The sequence below is a fragment of the Ursus americanus genome, chromosome 21, assembly GCF_024610735.1.
Source record: "Ursus americanus isolate L20-20 chromosome 21, mUrsAme1.1.p, whole genome shotgun sequence".
Taxonomy (NCBI): Eukaryota; Metazoa; Chordata; class Mammalia; order Carnivora; family Ursidae; genus Ursus; species Ursus americanus.
In genome coordinates, this window is record NC_142147.1 from 53115057 (window position 1) to 53135423 (window position 20367).

At 50.9% G+C, this 20367-nt stretch overlaps 2 protein-coding genes and 1 long non-coding RNA gene across 4 annotated transcripts; 1 reads left to right on the forward strand and 2 right to left on the reverse strand.

Moving 5' to 3' along the window:
• Window positions 1-301: 301 nt before the first annotated feature.
• Window positions 302-5807, reverse strand: LIM2 (lens intrinsic membrane protein 2). The gene is made up of 4 exons (XM_087871244.1): window positions 5633-5807; window positions 1795-1944; window positions 607-741; window positions 302-413 (listed from the first exon to the last, which is right to left on the reverse strand). The coding sequence occupies exons 1-4, from the start codon at window positions 5805-5807 to the stop codon at window positions 352-354; spliced, it is 522 nt and encodes a 173-aa protein (XP_087727370.1). The 3' UTR covers window positions 302-351.
• LOC123778027 (uncharacterized) lies at window positions 904-11136 on the forward strand. Of its 2 annotated transcripts, XR_006775772.2 has the most exons (5): window positions 904-1132; window positions 2477-3942; window positions 5652-5836; window positions 7865-7932; window positions 8378-11136. It is a non-coding gene; the product is annotated as an uncharacterized LOC123778027 (long non-coding RNA). The 2 variants fall into 2 exon arrangements; XR_006775771.2 differs by having other exon boundaries at window positions 7865-11136.
• On the reverse strand, window positions 7151-8369 carry C21H19orf84 (chromosome 21 C19orf84 homolog). The gene is made up of 2 exons (XM_045775183.2): window positions 8335-8369; window positions 7151-7670 (listed from the first exon to the last, which is right to left on the reverse strand). The coding sequence occupies exons 1-2, from the start codon at window positions 8367-8369 to the stop codon at window positions 7151-7153; spliced, it is 555 nt and encodes a 184-aa protein (XP_045631139.2).
• Window positions 11137-20367: the final 9231 nt, after the last annotated feature.

The following is a 20367-nucleotide window of genomic DNA, read 5'->3' on the forward strand; positions in this document are numbered from 1 at the left end:
CCCCATCCACCACTCACACCTGTTTCTCATCACCCCAACTCCTTAAGGACCACACCTTAGTAGTTTCACATCAGTTTTATTAGCCTCTCAAAAAGTCGCTCTAATGGAGATCCCATTTCTCTAACACCCCCCCCCACGTGGGCTGGGCCTTGGGTCTTCTCAACTGCCTCCCACCAGGCCCCATTCTTCCTCCTTCCCCCTTGGGACACAGGAGTCAGAGGCCCCCACCCAGAGTCCAGGACTGAGCCCCCTCATGCCCAAAAGGAGCCAGGCCTTCAGGCCTCTAGACCCTCCCCCTCCTTTTCAGTGGCCCCATTTTAAATTCCAGATGAAGTTGGGGGTACATCGGGCTCAGCGGGGAGTAGACAGGCGCCGACATTCATGCATCCGGTAGGCACACATGTAGAAAATCCCTGCGGGAGAAGAGAAGTCCTCCTAACCTGGGCTCCCACCCCAATACCCCAACACAGATCTCCCTTTCTCCCTGGGTGTCTGTCTTCTGGCCCAGTGCTGGGGGGCCCGTGTGGGACACCCCATCATCTTGCCCTCTGGAGTACTGCCCACTCTGCCATGGACACTGACCTTCCCACCCCCAAACCCTCGTACCTGCAAAGAAGGTCATGAGCAAGGCCACCCAGCCCAGGATGTAAGACCAGGAAAAGCGCCAGTCCCCAAAGCGGCGACCGAGGAAGCTGACAGTGACTCCAGTGTAAATGGCCAAGGCCAACAGGACAAAAAAGGCTGGGGAGAGAGGATGGGGGGAGGTGGGTGGGAAAAGGGTGGGGGTGGGGTTTGCAGACAAGGGTGGGAGTGAGATGGAGGAAGAGGGAGGGCGGGGGGAGAGGCGGGAAGGGAAAGGGGGAGGGTGCCTGGGGAGTAGGGGTGGGGTGGGGATGGGACGAGGCTGTGCTTTGTAATAAAGAATTTGACAGGGCTGGTTTGGGGCTCTGGTTCCTGGGAGGGAGACGCTAAATCCTTGGAATTTATTGAGTAATAGGAGTGTCTTTGTTATTGTCGAGCCTCTTGGATTTATGCTGATGAGCTGAGATGACAGTGGGTCAGACCTGGTCACCAGAAGGACCGGCCACGCGAACAGAACAGCTGGGCTGTTGTAGGGGCTTTGAACTACTTGGTAAGACCACCCTCTGGGGAAGGAAGCTAGAGATTAAGTTAAGTCACAGGGTCAACTAGGCAGTCGGGCCTTGGCAATGAAACTCCAGCAGGAACTCTGGATGCCGAAGTGTGAGAAGTGTGCAGGAGCTTCCTGGCTGGTGAACAGCTCAGTGGAACATCGTGGGGGGAGGGGGCAGAAGCTGTGCCTTCAAGACCCCCTCCGGCTTCCCCTGTGTATCTCATGAATTAGCTGGTGCTTTGTCATAAATCTGGCATTGTAAGTGTAGTGCTTTCTTGAGTTCTGTACTTCTAGCAAATTTTTAAAGCTGACTGCGTCCTGGGGACCCCTGACCCCATAGCCAGTGGGTCAAAAGTGCAGATGGCCTGGGGACCTCTCTTACAACTGAAGTAGGGGCGCCTTGTTAGGAACCGCGCCCTTAAACCTGGCTGGTGATTAGTTCCAGAACCCAGCTGTGGGACAGCGGCTGGTATAAGAGGCCAGCATCAGGCATTAGAACCAGTCTTGGAGTTGGGGTGGGGTCGGGGTTGGGGTGAGACTAGGATGGCCATGGAGCTGAGAATGAAGAGGAACCCCTGCCCCGTGAGAGTGGTGCTGGGGATGGAAATGGGCCGGGAAGTTGGGGGGGGGAGCGGGGAGACGGGGAAGGTGGGTCCACTCACTGGAGGCGAAAAACATGATGCCTGCAGAGAAGGGCCGGGAGAGGCGGGCGAAGGTCGGCTGCTGCGCGAATGCCAGGATGCCCATGATGATGCCCGAGGTGGCGCACAGGGAGGACAGGATCATGAAGGCCCGGGTGGCATTCCAATAAGCTGTGGTAGCACCGACCGGTCACTCTCGTGCCACCCCTGGCCTCAGTGGCGAGCAACGCTACCTCTGAGGGCAGGAATGCCTGCCTCTCTCCACGTCCCTGACCCAGCTCCTCCTTCACCTGTCTGCAAACACACGCTCTCTTCACCTGGCAAACTCGTATTCACCTTCCACAGCCCAGCTCCCAAATCCCCTCTGGGAAGCACCCTTTCACCCCTCAGATATCCCCCTGACCCCCTGCTCTGAGCTGTGACCCTTGGCTTGTTTCCCCTTCTAGCCTGATTGCTCCCTAAGGCCGGGATTCAACCTCGAGAATACCCCCAGCACAAGCGTGGTTTGCCATGGGCCTGGAGAAATGTTCGTTGGATGAATGAATGAATGAATGAATGAGTGTTGATTCCCCCCTATCCTCCCGCTAATCACTTCCTATCCTCTCTCCCATCGCTCTCTCATCTCCTTGATAACCACTTGCCCATACCTGAAAATGGCCTATTTATTTATTTTTAACTTGTTTATATCTGTCTTTCCCTGCAGATTGCTCAGTTATGTGAGGACAAAGGTCTTGCTTTCTCGTTCACTGCTGCATCCCTCACACCAGGTACCTGGCACACAGTAGGTGCTCAGGGCCCATGCTGAGTGAATGAACGTGGAACACGGAGAATCATTCGTCTCTTGTGCTTGGCCCTGGGAATACTAGTTATGATCTCATCTTCTGTTTATCAGCTGCAAAATACCCGTGCCGGGCAAGCAATCCTTGAACGAGCCTATTCGTTCCTTCCAAGAGTCCTATGCTGTGCGGACTATTTTTAATCTCCATTTTTCAGGTGAAGAAACTAAGGCTCAGAGAGGTAAAGTGACTTATCCAGGGTGCCATAATTGGCAGTAGGGCTGGCATTGACACCCAAGCACCAAAGCCCTTGTTCTTAACTGCTTGGCCATTCTGTCTCTTGGAGGACCCAGGACAACTTTGTACCTGGGACAGAGCCTGGATCCCGCCACCGAAAAATAGAAAGCCTGGATCTTTGCGAAATGCACTCTTTTGTCTTGTGCGAGCGTCAGTGAGAAAAGAATGCTGGCTACTTCTCCATGGTTGGTGCCAAGGGTTGAACGTTGTCTCTCGTCCAACCCCCAAATTCATATGTGGAAACTCTAATCCCCAGAGTGTGGCCTTATTTGGAAATAGGGTCATTGCAGATGCATTCAGTTAAGAGGAGGTCCTACCGGAGGAGAGTGGTCCTAATCCGGAATGACTAGCAGCCTCACAAAATGGGGAAATTGGGAGAACAGACGTCTGGGAGGGTGGGGGGCACCATGGGAAGATGAAGACAGAGATCGGGGTGATGCTTTGACGTGCCAAGCAGGGCCAACGATCACCAGACAGCCAGCACCAGAAGCTGGGAGAAAAGATGCTCTGTCACGGCCTCAGAAGGAACCAACTCCCCTGACACCTTGGTCAGTAGACCACCAGCCTCCAGAGCTGCTAGACGGTGCACGTCTGGTGTTTGAGGCACTCAGCCTGTGGTCCTTTGTCAAGGCAGCCACAGGAAACTCCGGGTGCCTCTGGGTATTTGAAAGCCTGGAGGACCAGCGGGGCATGTTTTAGCCTCTGTCCTTCCCATGCTTGTGCTGAGGTGGGAGTGCAAACCGCTTGTCCGCAGCTGCAAAAAAGAGCAGCATATCGGCCCCTCAGCGGGGGGAGGTGGCGGCTGCGGTGCACGGGGCACGTATGTCCCATCCCCAGTCGCCCATGACCGCCTCTCAGCTCCGTCTTCAGAGAAAACTCCCCCCGTTCAAATCACAGCATGATATCTATCTCCCGAAAGTGGACCTCATTTGAAGGATGCAAAACTGGATTTTTCAAAGCCAGCTGCAAGTCCAGATTTTTATACATAAAATCTCCAAATTTTTAAATTCTGGCAGAGACGTCAAAAACTTTAAAAACACTATACACATGCGTCTGCGGCCAGATTTGGCCCCTGCGAGTTCGCATTTCTTGCTAGGTACGTCCCCAAGCATTTCGGTTTTGAGGTCCAATGAACCCGCAGACCCCCATCATGCCTCCCTCTCCTCCAGCCCCAACAGAGATAAGATAGTGGGGATGCGGGTGTCCTCGGGGCGTTCCCAGGCTGAAACGGGGAGAAATGGTAGAAGCATGATGAGACCGTGGGAAATGAAAGGGACGCATGAAGTCCAGAGGCTGACTGAGCTCGGGAGCTGGCGGCTGGGACAAGTCTACCCACTGATTCCTGCCTCGGTTTACCCCTCCTGCACGTGGGCATTCTGCTGTCTCTCCCAGGCAGGTTCAGTGAGAGGGGGTGACTGAAATCTGGCCCGTCGCAGGGCTCAGGAGGGCTGGCTGGAGAGAACATTTGGACTTTTGAGGGCAAGTCTCATGTTTTATTCACAGACACAGTGTTGTTGGAAGACCAAAGGCATTAATCCATGTCAAGCACTTAGAATAGCGTGTAGGGGGGCGCCTGGGTGGCACAGCGGTTGGGCGTCTGCCTTCAGCTCAGGGCGTGATCCTGGCGTTATGGGATCGAGCCCCACATCGGGCTCTTCCGCTGTGAGCCTGCTTCTTCCTCTCCCACTCCCCCTGCTTGTGTTCCCTCTCTCGCTGGCTGTCTATCTCTATCGAGTGGGTAAATAAAATCTTAAAAAAAAAAAAAAAAGAATAGCGTGTAGGACTCAGTAGCATTCAATAAACGCCAGTCATTATTATTATTATTACTACTACTACTATTTAGTACATATAAAATATGTAACATTGTATATTATTAATTTATTAATATATAATGCATGTTATATAATATCTTATGTAATATAATATACAATATATGTAAGTATCTCTCCATATATACGTATATATGCATGTATGTATATATGTATATACGTATGGAGAGAGATACCTAGAGATATATAGTATATTATGAAATATATATTATCATATATATAATATATAATGTATATATAATATATATCTTATATAATATATATAATATATTATCATATATAATATATAATATATTATCATATATAATGTATATATAATATGTATCTTATATATAATATATATTATATAGTATATATACTATATAATATATAATGTATATGTATCATATATCTTTTATATAATATATATTATATAATATATATTATCTTATATATATTATATATTATTTTAAGGTAGCTTGCAAGAACCCTGTAATGAAAGAGCTGTTTTTCCCCATTTTTACAACATATATTGTAATACGCACATATACGCGTATACATATATGTACATATGGACACATATATTACAAAACCTGGCGCATAGTAGGTGTTAAAACTACCATTCAGTCTTTAGCAAATTTAGGGTCTGTATTGCTTCTGTATCCCACAGTAACCCCCCTAGTTCCTGATACATCATCGATATTTAGGAAATGCTATTCTGACAACCCCAGACCCCCCAACTGCTCTGCCTGACCCCGTGCCGGGAAACGTCACCTCTCTACTTAACCCCTAGTACATTTCATAATTGTTCTAGAAAACAATCCTGAAATCCCAAGTCTGCTTCTTCCGGGCCTAGTGATCCTCGGCTGGTCCCTTTCCCTCTCTGAGCCAGAGTTCCCCACCTGCAACAGGGGGCGAGGTTGTGCCCTGTCAGGGGCTCTGACCCCAGGCCGCGCAGACCCCGCCCCGGAGCCTTACCGATGCTCTCTGTCTGCAGGTAGCACTTGTTGCCCAAGCAGTATCGCCACAGGCCCTGGTGGGCGAAGGACCCCGACAGCCGGTACTGCATCCAGTGGTCTGTCGCTGTGGCCACCACCAGCAGGATGGTCCCCACCCAGGCACAGAAGAGGCCGCCACCCATGAAGCTGTACATGGTGATCTGTGGAGCCGGGGAGCGAAGGGGTCAGGAGCTGAACTCCCAGTGGAGGGAGGAGGCGGTGGGGACCGAGACTTCCAGATCCCAGTTGACGAGGGGTCTAGGGGCTGGGACACCAGGTCCCTGGGAGAGGAAGGAGCTGGGGGCCTGGGCCCCTGGCTCCTGGGGGGGGGCTGGAGGCCTGGACTCCTGGGTCCGAGGTGAGGAGAGAGCTGGGTGGGGCCCCACCAGGGCCCTGGGAGAGGAAGGAGCTAGAGGATGGACCCCTAGGTCTTGGAGGAGGAGGGGGCTTATAGGTCCAATGCCTGGTCCCTACCTGAGTGGCAGAGCCTGTCACAAGCCCTCTGTCTGCCTCGGCCCTTCTGTGCAGACTGAGCCGAGCCAGGTCGCTGGCCTCTCTGCTCCCTGGGTCCCCCAAATCCCTTAAGCCTCCCCACACAATGGCCCCGTGGCCCAGCAGCTTCCAGCAGTCAGAAGTGCAGTGGTGGCAGAGGCCCCAAATGGAATTCGCTGAAACAGGGATCCAAGCACTCCCTCCCCGCAGCCCCTGGCCCCACTGGCCTCTCTCTGTGACCCTCCTGACGACCCTTCCACCCTTTCACAGGCCTTGCTCACGGCACCCACTGGGTTAGCCTGAGCTGCGCAAGCACACACAGAGACACAAGACATAGGGACAGTCATCCATTTATTGTTCAACGAGGGCTCCCCACCCCCAAGGGCAGGAAATGGGGCAGGGGGTGGCAGGTGTCTGGGTATGTTGGGCCAATGGGGTTCTTTGCAGGTGGGTCACAGGTCATGTCACAGTGGGGGCTGGGACTGGAAGGAGGGTGGGACGGGGTTGGCTGGAGTGGAAGATGGGCTGGGTTTGGGGTCAAGTTTAGGAGGCAGCCAAGGATGAGGACTGAGTTGGCCTGAGGTAGGTAGAGAGGAGGGTGCAGAGCTGGGACTGAGGGTGGAGATGGGGACAGAATGGGAATGAGTGGGGTTGGGGATATGGTATCGAGAGTGGGGATGGGACTGGGGTTACAGAGGCAGGTGGGGATGGGGTTGAGGTTGTCACATAGTTGGGAATGTGGTGGGAATGAGGAGAGGCATGGCTTTGGGCACAGACATGAAGCTCAGGGCTTTTGTTGGTGTGGGACCCTAAGTCAGCTCCAGTTTTCATGGGGTGACTCGCGGGACCCACTCCTGAGGCTGTGGTTTTGGGAGAAGAGACATGGGAGCGGGATGTTTCTTGGGGTGTCTGTGCCATAGCTGAGATCAGCCTGGGCTCCAGGAGAACCCTCCTGGCAACCCTGGGGGCCCCTCTCAGGAGTCTGGGGAGCTGAAGCTTCAGGGTCCTAGTACTCTGCCTCCCAGTCTTCGGCTGCAGCGGGCGGCGTGTCCTGGGGTGGCTCCTGACCTCGGGCTTCCTTCTTCCTATCCTGGCCAGGCAGCCTTGGTGGTGATGCAGGCATCGCTGGCGGAGTCTTGGGGCCAGCCCCAGACCCCCCCGGCCAGCCCCTCTCTGCCCTTCCAGATCGCCATCGCTGCTGGCCCTGGCCCCAGCCTGGCCTGCGCTGGACGCCCCAGCCCCCGCGTCCCCTGGATGGCCTTGTGGCCGTGCCTGGCGGGGTGCAGGATGCCTGGGAGGTGCAGGGGCAGGAAGGCAAGGACTGTTGAAGGGTGTAGGCCCCCAGCAGGGCGCTGTGCAGGAGGTAGGAGAGGGCGTCCAGACGGATGGGGACGGTGACAGAGGCCAAGCTCTCAGGGAGCCCCAGATGGGCTGGATCTGGGGTGCCCAGGGGGAAAGGTGGCAAGGTTGGGAAAGGTGCAGGGGGCCAGGGCTCAGTCCCGGGTGATGGCAGGGGCAGGTTGTTCCTGGAATGACAAGAGGACAGGTCAGCGGATCTCACCACCTCTTTCTGTCCTCCCTCCTGTGGTCCAGCCCTTCTCTTAGGAGTCCATTCAGCTCCATAACCACCTCTGACTTCCTTACCCCTTTCTCTCAATCTCTCTCTCTTGCTCCCTCTCTCAATCTTTCTCTCATTCGTTCTTTCCATCTCTCTTTACAGACAGACAGCTCAGCCAGGACTTCAGCATCAGAGAGAACAAGTCCCAGCTCCAGGCTGCCTCGATCAAGGTGTGTCTCTGGGCCAATCACTTCCCTGCTCTGAACCTTAATTTTTCACACCAAAAGATGGCTTTTGATGCTACCAAAGGTGCAGACGAGAGGCCTGGGTCTGACAATTATTATTATTTCTCCAGCTCTATGGCTGTGCCTGACATCTTTGGTTCTCCTGGCTCCTCCTTGAAATTTCTCCCTGTTCCACGAATATCACTTTCTAGCTGTGTCCCTATTTCTAAGTATCTCGCTCAGCTCTATCAAAATAGCTAAGATTCTGTTTCTAACTGATGATACTTGAGACTTTCTTTTTCTTTTATGATACTCTCTTTGGGTCAGTCCATTCTGTCTCTGATTTTCTCTGTCCCCTTCCCTCTCGGGTCTCCGTCCTCCCCGTGGGGAAGGTCTCGCGTCTCTCACCCCTCGGGCCCAGTGCCTTTCTCTTGCTGTTCCATCTTTACAGCGGAGTCTCAAGTCTCTTCTAGCACCTTCGCCTCGGTTTCTCCAGGGCCCAGGGAGGCGCGGATGGGTCCGGAAGAAAGTGGACGGGACTTTGTCCGAAGTGGGGCGTGGCCCGCGGGGCGTGAGGAGCCACAGGAAAGCACGGTGGATCCCATCGTGCGGGGTCTAACTCCTCAACCCCGCGTATCTTGGACTGCAGCCCCCATCTCCCCGAGACCCAGGAGTCCAGCCCCTGAGCTTTTTCCATGCTCAGACTCAGCAATCCGGGAGCCCAGCCCCCTCCTCCCTCAGACCCAGGAGTCCAGGCCCTCAGTCCTTTCCTCTCTCTCCATCTGTATTTCTGGCCATTTCCTCAGGGGGCCTGATGGTGTTCTTTAGGACTAAAGGGATATTTAGATAGGGAAATCAGGACATCTGGATACTCCTCAGGGCAGAGGGGAACGTAGATGGGCTCGAGTGGAGGCAGACCCTTAACCCGCTGAGCCATCCAGGCGCCCCTCTGTTGGAACACCTTTATAATTTCAGAAAAGTCATAAAGATAATACAAAGAGTTCTCATACAGCCCTCACCCAGCTTCCCCTAATGTTACCTTCTTACGTGGTCGTGGAACTTTTGTTGCAACTAAGAAACTAACATGACTATTAACCAAACTCCAGACTTTATTTGAAATTGACCAGTTTTCACACAAAGGTCCTCTTATCTTCTGTTCCAGAAACTGATGCAGGATCCCATTTATCACATCTCCTTTGTCTCCTCCATTCAGCCGCGGCTTTTCAGTCGTTCCTGGCTTTTCACAGCCTTAACAATTTTGAGGAATACTACTCAGTGATTTTATAAAATAGAGGTCCATTTTAATAATTCTAATTTATTTTTTTGAGAATTCTAATGAATTTAATCCTCACTTCACAGATGATCAAACTGTGCCTCAGAGAGTGTAAGTAAGTTGCTCAAGGTCACAGAGCTAGGAAGGGGCACAAGTGGAATTTGAACCTCAAATCTGTGCTCTTAATGGAGACACAAGTAGGAGCCAGATTATGTAGGACCTGGTAAGCTGCAGTGAAGACTTTGGGGGTTTTTTTTGGGGTGGAGTTGTTTTGTTTGTTTGTTTGTTTAATTTTAGAACATTAAGATGACTTGAAACATTTGTAAGCTGAGGTGTGACATAATTTGATTATTTTTAAAGAAAAGCACTGTGTCAGCGGTTTGGAGAACAGGCTCTGGTGGAAAGCAAGAGTGGTTGCAGCAAGTCCAGGGAGAATGCTGCTGTCCTCCAGGCCAGGGGTGGTGGTGACTCCCAAGGAGAGTGGGGGTAGTGGGGATGGGAAGATGTGAATGGATTTACGATGTATTTTGCAAGAAGAACCATCAGAATTTGCTGCAGGGCTCCTGGGGGTGATTAATGAGGAATCGAAGATAATGCAGTTTTCAGCCAGAGCAGTGTCTTTGAACATGATTTTTTTTGTTTTTTAACAAAAGTTCACAACATCCCAGACACGACCTTTCACTTTCTGAGTTCTCTGGAATCCAGGCCCTGTGCGGGATGATGCTGGTGACTCGGAGATGTCGCCTGCCCTCGAAGCGCTCTGTCTTGAGGGTTGGGGAATAGACACAGAGATGGAGGGTAACATTCCAGGGTGATTAGAACCTGGAAACAGAAACAGGACAATGAGAGCCCTAAGGGTGGAGGGCGGAATGCTGCCCGAGGGCAAAGGGGTGAGGTGGGGGCAGGAAACCATTGTTGCCTGCAGGCAAGGGGCGGTTCTTCGAGGTTTTGGGGTTTTGCTGTTTTAGGAGAGGTAGCCTTTTGCTCGGTGGAGAGTGAGTGGGTATTTGATGTAGAAGAATGGTGTGGGCAAAGGCCAGGTAGCTGGAATCGAAAGATTTTTATCACGAAGAGGGGGCTTTCCTTTCCTGGCAAGTGTGATGAGGATTCCGGTCTCATCCATCCCTTACGTCCTATCCCAAAAAAGCAGGACTGTTGAGACAGAGCTCGGAAATGAGGGTCCGCTACTTAACAAGCGTGTGACCTAAAGCAAGCTGCTTAAGCTTTTCGGGTTCCCGTTTCTTCGCGACTTGGCGCTTCCTGCTCGATTACAGCATAACGGAATTGCTTTCCGTTTTGTTCTGCTACTGTTTTCTATTTCTGAGATCAGGGTCCAACGTCAACTTATCAAGCACCTGGCTCTTTAAGGCCCTCCTCCCACACTAGAGAGCGGAGGAGGGCTCTTGTGTCTTTAAGGGAACGTCCTTTATCCGTCTTCCAAAATTGACAGGCAGGTTCTGAAAGTGACCAATCAACCCCTGAGTCAGGGGCAGCGAAACTTCCGATTCGCTGGGGAACTCTGGAGGCGGTACGTTTGAGCTCCGCCCACTCCGTATGACGTAGCGCAGCGCGAGACAGTCGTCCTTGGCTCTGATTGGCGAGTGAGCTCGAGTTGGCTTTCGAGTCCCCTCCCTGCGGCCGACAGATCAGCTAGCCAGCACCCTTGGTCTTTGGCTACATTTCTGAGCGTGCGCTCGCTCTCTGATTGGTTGTCGTCTCTCCGGACTGTCTCAGGACTTTCTTGCCCCTGCATCTAGCATTGTTGAATGCCTTTGTTACTGTCGTGTTGCATCTGCCGGGTCCGGGGAGACCCTGGAGATGCTGAGCGAAACTTGGAGGGGGGAATCCGCGCAGGGGTCTCCTTGGCCCACCAGGGAGCCCCATTGCTTCATCCCCACCCCACCTTAGGATCCCCTTCTTTTCACTGTCCTCCACGGGCCTTGGACAAAGTCCTAAGACTGGACCTTCAGGGCCTCCAGCCCACTGGGCTCAGGGTTTCCCTTAAGTCTCCGCTTCCATCCCCCTCCAGGGCGCCCTGGGATGCCTTAGGGGGCCCTGCTCTCCCTTGAGCCTTACCCACTCATTCAACCCCTCCAACTTGGGCGCCCTCCCAAGTGCAGGATAGGTGTCAGGGCCTCCCGGTCTTGGGAGCTCCTCTCACTGCGCCCCTACCCTTCCACCCTCCCTCTTCCCCGAGTACCCCCACCTCCCGTCCTTGCCTCCCTTGGCGAATCTCCCCATCTCGGGGGGCTCTGACCTCACTGCTTTCTTCCCAGTCCCTTAGACTGACCCAAGAGTTATGCCTTCTTCCTAACAGAATCTGCAGACTGAGGAGTGGGTCCCAGCCCACAAAGTCAGGATTCCCACACTTGTTGTTTATGCCTCCCCTCCCCCAACTTCTAGGCCTTTCGGGAAGGAGATGGGACCTCACCACCCTCAGGAGTCCATCCTCCTCTCCTTCTAGCCCCTTTCCCCTTTCTTCCCAGCCCACCATCCCCTTGGGAGGTCCTTGAGCCCTGCAAGTTTTAGGGGGACGGCCATACTGAAGGCCCCCACTCCTTCAGGAGACCCCAGGCATCCTTCATATCCAGGGGGAGAGGGTCTCCAGGGACATCTCTGCCTTCAGACCCATATTCCTTCCCCTTCTTTTCCCTCTTCCTTAGGGCCCAGCCCCTCACTGCCATTCTCCCCTGGCACAACCCCATCTTTTCAGGTGTTTTATGAACACTTCTGAAATTTAGGAGGTCACCTGTGGGACATCCTCACACTTTCTGGGTTCCCTCCCTTAGACATCCCACTGTCTCCCCAGGACCTCCCTCCTCACTGCTAGTTCCTTCACACTCAGGATGCCCCAGGGTGTCTTTCACGGTAAAGGGGGTCATCCCTGCCCTGTGAACCTCCCTCTTTCTTGGGGGCTCCCCTCTCGCAACCCCCTCCCTGCACGGTCAAGAGGACTGTAAAATTCAGGGTCATCCAGGGCCTCTCCCTTCTTTGGAATTACCCCTTCCCTTTGACATACATGTGGGACAATCCCTTCCTTTGTCAATTTTTTTCAGGGTTACCTGCATTCAGGGGGTCACCTGCGGCGCTTCCCCACATTTGGTGAACTCCCACATGGCACTCCCCCAACTCAGTGACGGTCCCCTCAGCCCGCAGAGCAGAACCTTCTTGGTTCAGAGAGTGATCCTCAGGGCCTCCCTCAGCCTCAGCAGTTTCCCGTCTCCTGGGCTTCGTCTTACTCCCAGAAGACCCAGCATCTTCCCTCCATTCTTCGACAGTCTCCCACAGTCACTGTCCTAAGATCCCCTTTTCTTCGGTTTTCCCATGATCTGCTCAATCAGGACCTCCTGTGTCTTCCACCACGTCAGCGTAATCTCCTGTGCTCCCCCCTTTCCCCACACCTGGGCCTGCCTGCTCTTGCCTTCACACCTCCCCCAGAATTAACCTTGGGGCGCTCCCAAGGGTCTTCTCCCCACACCGATCACACACAGAATTCCCTTTCTCGTCCACTTGCCCTTAGGATTCTCGACCCTCTCACTACTTCCCAGCGTGGTCCAGACTCTAATTCACAGTCCGGATTCCCGGACCTTTGTCTCATTGCTAAAGTGGCAATGGGAGTCTGGAGGTCTAAGGGTCCCAAAAGGGAGATCACGTAGACATGTTCCCTCATATTATCTCATTTAAACTTTATGATCATAATCTTTTAAAAGGTGCTCCATATGTTTTGTATTCATATTCTTTTAATATGGTAAAATGAACTCTTTTTGGTGTAGCGTTTCAAATTTTGGACAAATGCATTTTGACAAATGCATAGCATGTAACCACCACCACCAAGACACAGAACACTTCGGGGCACCTGGGGGGATCTGTCGGTGAAGCGTCTGCCTTCGGCTCAGGTCATGATCCCAGGGTCCTGGGGTTGAGCCCCGCATCAGGAGAAGCCCTCTCCCCCTCCCCCTGCTTGTGTTCCCTCTCTCACTGTCTCTCTCTCTCTCTGTCAAATAATTAAATAAAATCTTTTAAAAAAAAGACACAGAATACTTCTATCATCCCCCAAATTCTCTTGAGCTGCCCCTTTGTCATAATATCCTTAAAAAAAAAAAAACCAAAAAAACCCCCAGCATCTCCCTGGAGGACAATTTGGCCTCATCTAGCAAAATTGAAAGACACATCCCCTTAGACCTGATGATACTTCTGCCAGGGGGTTACCTATGCATGGATTAGTTACCCTACATTTTAAAAAAAGATTCATTTATTTATTTGAGCAGGGGAGGGACCGAGGCAGAGGGAGAATCTCAAGCAGGCTCCCCGCCAAACACAGTGCCCAACTCGGGGCTTGATTCCAGGACCCTGAGATCATGACCTGAGCCAAAATCAAGGGTTAGCTGCTTAACCGACTGAGCCACCCAGGCACCTCTGGTTACCCCCTCACCCCCATTTTACTGACCAATAAGTAATGGCTCAGAGAACTGACTCGGGTCATACTGGCAAACATGCAACAAAACCAGCTAAGACTGAAACTCGTGTTGATTCCAGAGCTCTCTCTTCTTCTGCACGCTGGATTCCAGACCGAGGACGATGATGATGTCGTCATGGGAGAGAATAACACTTTTTTTGAAAACTTGGAGGTACTGGACTCGATTCCAAGTGTTTTTATCTAACTCACTCTCGCACCAACCCTAATAGGTATTATTCCCATTTTACAGATGAGAACAGGAAGGCACAGAGGGGTTAATGACTTGCCCAAGGTCAGAGCTGAATGGATGGCCCTTCTGAGCTGCTCTGGCTACCTTCTTTGTTATTTTTATATTCTCTCGGAGGCTTGAGGAAAATGGAGGGATTTTTTTTTTTTTTGAAGATTTTATTTATTTATTTATTTATTTATTTATTTATTTATTTATTTATTTATTTGACAGAGATAGAGACAGCCAGCGAGAGAGGGAACACAAGCAGGGGGAATGGGAGAGGAAGAAGCAGGCTCATAGTGGAGGAGCCTGATGTGGGGCTCGATCCCGGAACGCCGGGATCACGCCCTGAGCCGAAGGCAGATCCTTAACCGCTGTGCCACCCAGGCGCCCCAAAATGGAGGGATTTTTGAGGTGACAAATTAGGTGAAAATCCACCAGTGGAGAATGAAGTCTACTGATAGCTTCTGGGAAAGAAAGTGTTGAAAGCAGGCTCAGAGGGAACAGGACAGGATACCTGTGATGTAGGGTAAAAAACGGTAGTCCAAAGCTGGCGTGTGTTGCACAATAAAGATTTTGTCAGGCCTCTGTTCCTGGCTCCTGGGAGGGAACCTCTAAACCCTTGCAATTTTCTGAGCCACAGAAGTGTCTTTGATATTTACAATGGGCCCTGAGACCACAGCTCAGTTTATGGTAACAGGGCGACTCACGGTGGGCCCCTAACTGGTCTCAAGATGGCGGCTGACCATGCTGGAAAGACCACCCATGTCCTTAAGGCTTTGGGGCTTTGAGCTTTGTGAACCCCTGAGAGGAAAAAGGGACTAGGGACTAGGGACTGAGTTCAACCACATCACATGGCCAATGATTCAACTCATCGTGGCTACATAAAAAAAACCCACTAAAAATTCTGCACACCAAGGCTCAGGTGAGCTTCCTGGCTGGTGACCCACATCGACGTGCTGAGAAGGCAATGAATCTTGACGACAGAGAAGCTTCACAATTAGGACCCTCCTTGACCTCCCCTTACGCATCTCATTTGACTGGTACTAATTTGTGCCCTTTTTTTTTTTTTTAAAGATTTTATTTACTTATTTATTTACTTGAGAGAAAGAGAGACAGAGAATGAGTGGGGGAGGAGGGGGAGAGGGAGAGGGAGAAGCAGACTCCCTGCTGAGCGGGGAGCCTGATGCGGGACTCGATTCCAGGACCCCGGGATCATGAACTGAGCTGGAAGAGTTTCCCTGAGTTCTGTGAGCAATTCTAGAAAATTATCAAACCCAACGAGAGGGTGGTGGGAATCCCCATTTATGGCTAGTCCATAAGAAGCGCGGGTGGCATTTAAAGCAAGGGAGAGGGGTGGCCCTGTGGGACCGAGCCCATCACCAGTGGGATCTGATGCCTTCCAGGTAGATAGTGTCAGAATGGAGTTAAATTGCAGGACACCCACCTGGTGTCAAAAAATGTCTTAATGTGTGGAAAACCCACACCTCTGGGGTCAGAAGGGAAATGTAGTGGTTGTGTGAGAGTAAAGGAGAAACGCATAGGGCGGGAGAGCGGGGCCACCATTCTCATGTCAATAAGCAGAGGAGTCCAGAAAACCTTGCTGGAGCCACCTAAGTCCTCACACTTAGGCCTCACGAGAGAGCCAGTCTTTGGACACCTGCCATACAGGACGCGGCCAAGGTTAGTCAGAGAAGCAGCTTAAGCCAACAAGAGGCCACTGCTGTGGCCAGTTGGGTCAAGAGTCACTTGTCCCCATGCCTGTCCCTCCTCCAGGCCCCCAAATTGGGAAACCAGGGCTTTGAGCGGGAATGGAGAAAAGGCGTGTCTGGGACAACTGGTCTCCCTCTCTTCTCCAAGGTGGCAAGTCCCAGCTGAACCTCCACTGGATGGAGAGGGAAGCTGAGGGGAAGGTGTAGGACCAGGCTGAGTTTTAATGATCAGAACTGACTGGAAAGTTAGGGTATCTGAGACACCATTAGGGGCTGAAAAAAAATGTTTTGACAGAGAACGATTGAGTCACTGATCAGAAACATAGAACTGTTTATATTTCTACTTCCTGGGGTTGATAGTCCCCAGTTAATTAGAGGGAGTATCTGGCAACGTGGAAAATCCACACTGAGACTTCTGCCTGCAAGCCTGTTGTCACTCTTGTCGTTTTCATTTGCACAACCTTGCGTTTCCCCAGAGTTCCAGGTAACCTCCCCCTTCCTCCAAGTCCCGTCATTATTGAAGAAGTCAGGACCTTAGCCCACATATTTCAAAGTTTTGACCCCTGGTCAAACCTGTTGCCCTAGCAACACACCCTTTGAAATTTCCCAGGTCACACAGACTTTGAAGGATGTCTCTCCTGGCAGGATTTGGGGGTTCAGGGAGGAAAACGGAAGCCCCTCCAGCATCCTCCCCACTCCCAGTTTGTTAAAGGGAATTCCTGATGTGCAGTCCTCACGCATTCTAGGACCTGCCTGAGTTTGAATTTCACTTTTGCCATTTCCCCATGTGGCCTTAGGCAAGCCCCGTCTATTAAATCGAGATGGTTGCATTGGGTGATCCCGTTCTGAGTTGGCAGTTCTTTCTCTCTGTGTAGACTGGCTCCTAGTGGCCAACCGCAGTCCTCGCGGCTAATTCACTGTGGTATTTTACGCCGGAGCTCTGAAGAGGCAAAGCATGTCTGAGTGGGTCTCCCAACACATAGATCATCGACCATCCTGTAGCGACCCCATCAGGGCTCCTAGGGTGACTATGGAGGAAGAACAGAGAGGGCACAGGAGACACTGAGTACTTGCTCTCTCTTATTCTCCAAAGCTGTTTGCATTCCCCCCGAGGACTGGAGCGCCATGGCTAATGCAACGAGGCAGGCGTTTACAAGCTGAGAAGATTTAAAATATAGTTGCCATTAACCAACATGAGATTTGGATCTCAATAAATTCCCTGTTCTTCTGAGTCAAAGAAGAATGCTTAATAATCACACTTAGTGATACTCAGTCATAGTCAATGTCTGGGTGATGGTTTACGGTGTATAAATATCTGCGGTCTCTATTCAATCATTACGACGCAACTTTGAGTCATTTTAATACATGGGGAAAAAGTCACTTGCCTTCATTTATTCTGGGAGGAAGTGGTGGAATCTGGACACAGGTGCGAGTCCTTTATCCTTCCCGTGTACCGCGTCTGCACACCTCTTTATAAGTCATCCTCTGTCCAACCGTCCACCAGGAGGCCGCTAGAGGGTCATGACTAATGACTAAGAGCCTGGGCTCTGGAGTCAGATTGCCTGGGACTGAATCTTACTAATCGTGCGTGGGGTGTTGCGAGCGTCTGTAACCTTTTGGTGCCTCAGTTTGCTCACCTGTAAAACAGAGAGCTAATAATATCTGCATAAGGAAACCCTTGGAAAATTCCAACTCAAAATCTCCTCCTCCCTTTTTTTCCCCTTAAAGATATTATTTTATTTATTTGAGAGAGAGAGAGAAAGAGAGAGCACGAGCAGGAGGGGAGAGGGAGAAGAAGCGGATTCTCTGCTGAGAAGGGAGCCTAATGCAGGGCTCCATGCGGGGCTCCAGCCCAGGACCCTGGGATCACGACCTGAGCAGAAGGCAGATGCTTAACCGACTGGGCCACCCAGGTGCCTCTTTCTTTCTTTCTTTCTTTCTTTCTTTCTTTCTTTCTTTCTTTCTTTCTTTCTTTCTTTCTTTCTTTCTTTCTTTCTTTCTTTTTCTTCTTCTTCTTCTTCTTCTTCTTCTTCTTCTTCTTCTTCTTCTTCTTCTTCTTCTTCTTCTTCTTCTTCTTCTTCTTCCTCCTCCTCCTCCTCCTCCTCCTCCTCCTCCTCCTCCTCTTCTTCTTCCTCTTCTTCCTCTTCTTCCTCTTCTTCATTATTTGCTGTAGTGATCTTCATCTGGGAACCAGAGTGATTTATTCAAGTGTCACCAGGAGATCCTTGGTACCACAAAGCTGATGCCATTTCATTCACAAGAGAGAAGATTGATAAGCTGTGACTAATAAAAGGAATAAAGTTATGAGCTGTTCTTCGGTTTTCACACCTGGCCCTATGTCATGAGAATTTTTACAATGCTAACTTCTTTGTGATGTTTATATTAGAGAAAAGTCAGAACCTGCCTTTTAGTCGCTGGAAGAGGAGAAAAGTTGTGATTGGACAGGAGGCCTGTCAGTCATTTCCTATATAATGAGAGGAGAGGCTTGTCACCTCATTTCGGGAGGAAGCAGTGGTCACTGTTGATGATTTTTTGTTTTGTTTTTAGTTTTGGTCTTTCTAAGATTATGGTGGGGGTGGGGTGGGAAGAAGGGGTCTTTACTCTTTAAAAGGATGAACAGAATTAGATACAGAAATCTTGCCCGTAGCGGCTAAACCAGTATAAGAATCAGCTCATTATTTTTGACCGAAACCTTCGGTAGACAAATTAAGAGGTTTTGTCGAACTCTTCAGGATTAATAACTGTTCTTAAAGTTCTGACCCTTTTCTGGCTGTCTTATATGAACCCGTTAATCAGGATCTGGCAAGATGAGGGGAGACTCCCCCAGTCTTCGGTCAAAAATTCCCTTAAGAGTGGGGCGCCTGGGTGGCTCAGTCGTTGGGCGGCTGCCTTTGGCTCAGGGCGTGATTCCGGCGTTATGGGATCGAGCCCCGCATCAGGCTCCTCCGCTGGGAGCCTGCTTCTTCCTCTCCCACTCCCCCTGCTTGTGTTCCCTCTCTCTCTGGCTGTGTCTCTCTCTCTGTCAAATAAATAAAATCTTTAAAAATAATAAAAAAAATTAAAAGAGTTTCTGTGTTGAGTGGGATAATATAAGCATTAAACAAAGCGGGCGGGGTAAGTGCTCAATATATGTTAGTCAATGCTACAAACATTTCCACAAAGAAATAGCTCTGGAATTTGAGGGGGTTTAGCTGAAGTGGGGGTTATCTCTGAACATCCTGTTATTTTCTCACTCAGGACACAAAGCCTCAGAGACCTCAGCCAAACACCTCTGCACGGGCTTGGAAGACATTAACATAGCCTCCCCCAGCTTCTTCCTCTCCGTCGAAGTTGCAACCTTTTTTTTCGTCTGTTTGGTTTTTGTTTTTTAAAGATGTTATTTATTTTTGAGAGAGTGTGAGCAGCGGGGAGACCGAGCAGCAGAGGGAGGCCCCCCCCCCCGCCCCCCCTCCGTGCAGGGCTCGATCCCAGGACGCTGGGATCATGACCTGAGCCGAAGGCAGATGCTTAACCTACTGAGCCACCCGAAGTTGTGACCTTTTGAAATTATATGCCTTCCCTTCGAAACTATTCCCTGCTCGTTAGTTTTTGACCCTGTTCACTATAAACTTGGTCAAAGATGGGCCTTTCATGCCTCAGTCCAGCCAAGTGCCCTGGAATCCCGCCTGCGGCTCCGAGTCCTTTTTACTCGAGAGCGCCCCCTTCAGGAGGAATTGCGAAGCAGCGGGGGACGCTGTGATTAGGAGCCAGACCGCCGTTGCTGGGGGTGGCCACGCTCCGGGTCCCGCAGATTTCTCCTGTGTGGCTTTAGAGAAGTTAGTTCACCTCTCTGAGTCTCAGACAGCTCCACAATGGGGATATCTTCACCACACACACACCAGCTGTTACTGAAGGAGGTAATTCTTTTTTTTTTTTTAAATATTTTATTAATTTATTTGACAGAGAGAGAGAGACAGCCAGTGAGAGAGGGAACACAAGCAGCACGAGTGGGAGAGGAAGAAGCAGGCTCATAGCGGAGGAACCTGATGTGGGGCTCGATCCCATAACGCCGGGATCACGCCCTGAGCCGAAGGCAGACGCTTAACGACTCCGCCACCCAGGCGCCCCTGAAGGAGGTAATTCTTAATAATTGGCTCCCAATGTGAGAAATGGTAGGCGCTCAAAAATGACTGTCTCCTTCCTTCTTCGTCCCTTCCCCTTATTATTACACAGCCACGTGGTGAGTTGCCCGAGAAAACGCTCTTTGACCTGCTTTACCCCCATACGTATTTTTCAGCATTACCCATAACCTCTTCTGCTTTACTGGTATTTTTTTTTCCCCAGCTCTTCCCATCTTCCAAGTATGTAATTTAAAACTTTTGTGTGTCAGGGGGTGGATGGGTCAGTGGGTTAAGCGTCAGGCTCTTGATCTCAGCTCAGGTCTCAATCTCAGGGTTGTGAGTTCAAGCCCAGTCTTGGAATGGAAAAATTTTTTTTTTTTTTTAATGCAAAGGCCAACATCTATTCTGGGCTCCTCGGTGTTCTGCCTGACAAGAGTAACCATCCTCCAAGAGAGCTTTCTATGAAGCAATTAGCACTCTGATCTCTGGGGACAGAGGAAGGGAAGGGACATGCTGAGAAACAGACCTGTCTTCTCTCTTGGCCAGCCAGTTGCTTAGAGCACATTGTGAAGTTTGTTTTTTCATTCCATTTTGAAAGCATTTCCACTTCCGTGCCCCTCATGTGTTTGCTCTTCCTTAGATTCCTGGGTCGGAGAATGCATCTGCCCCCC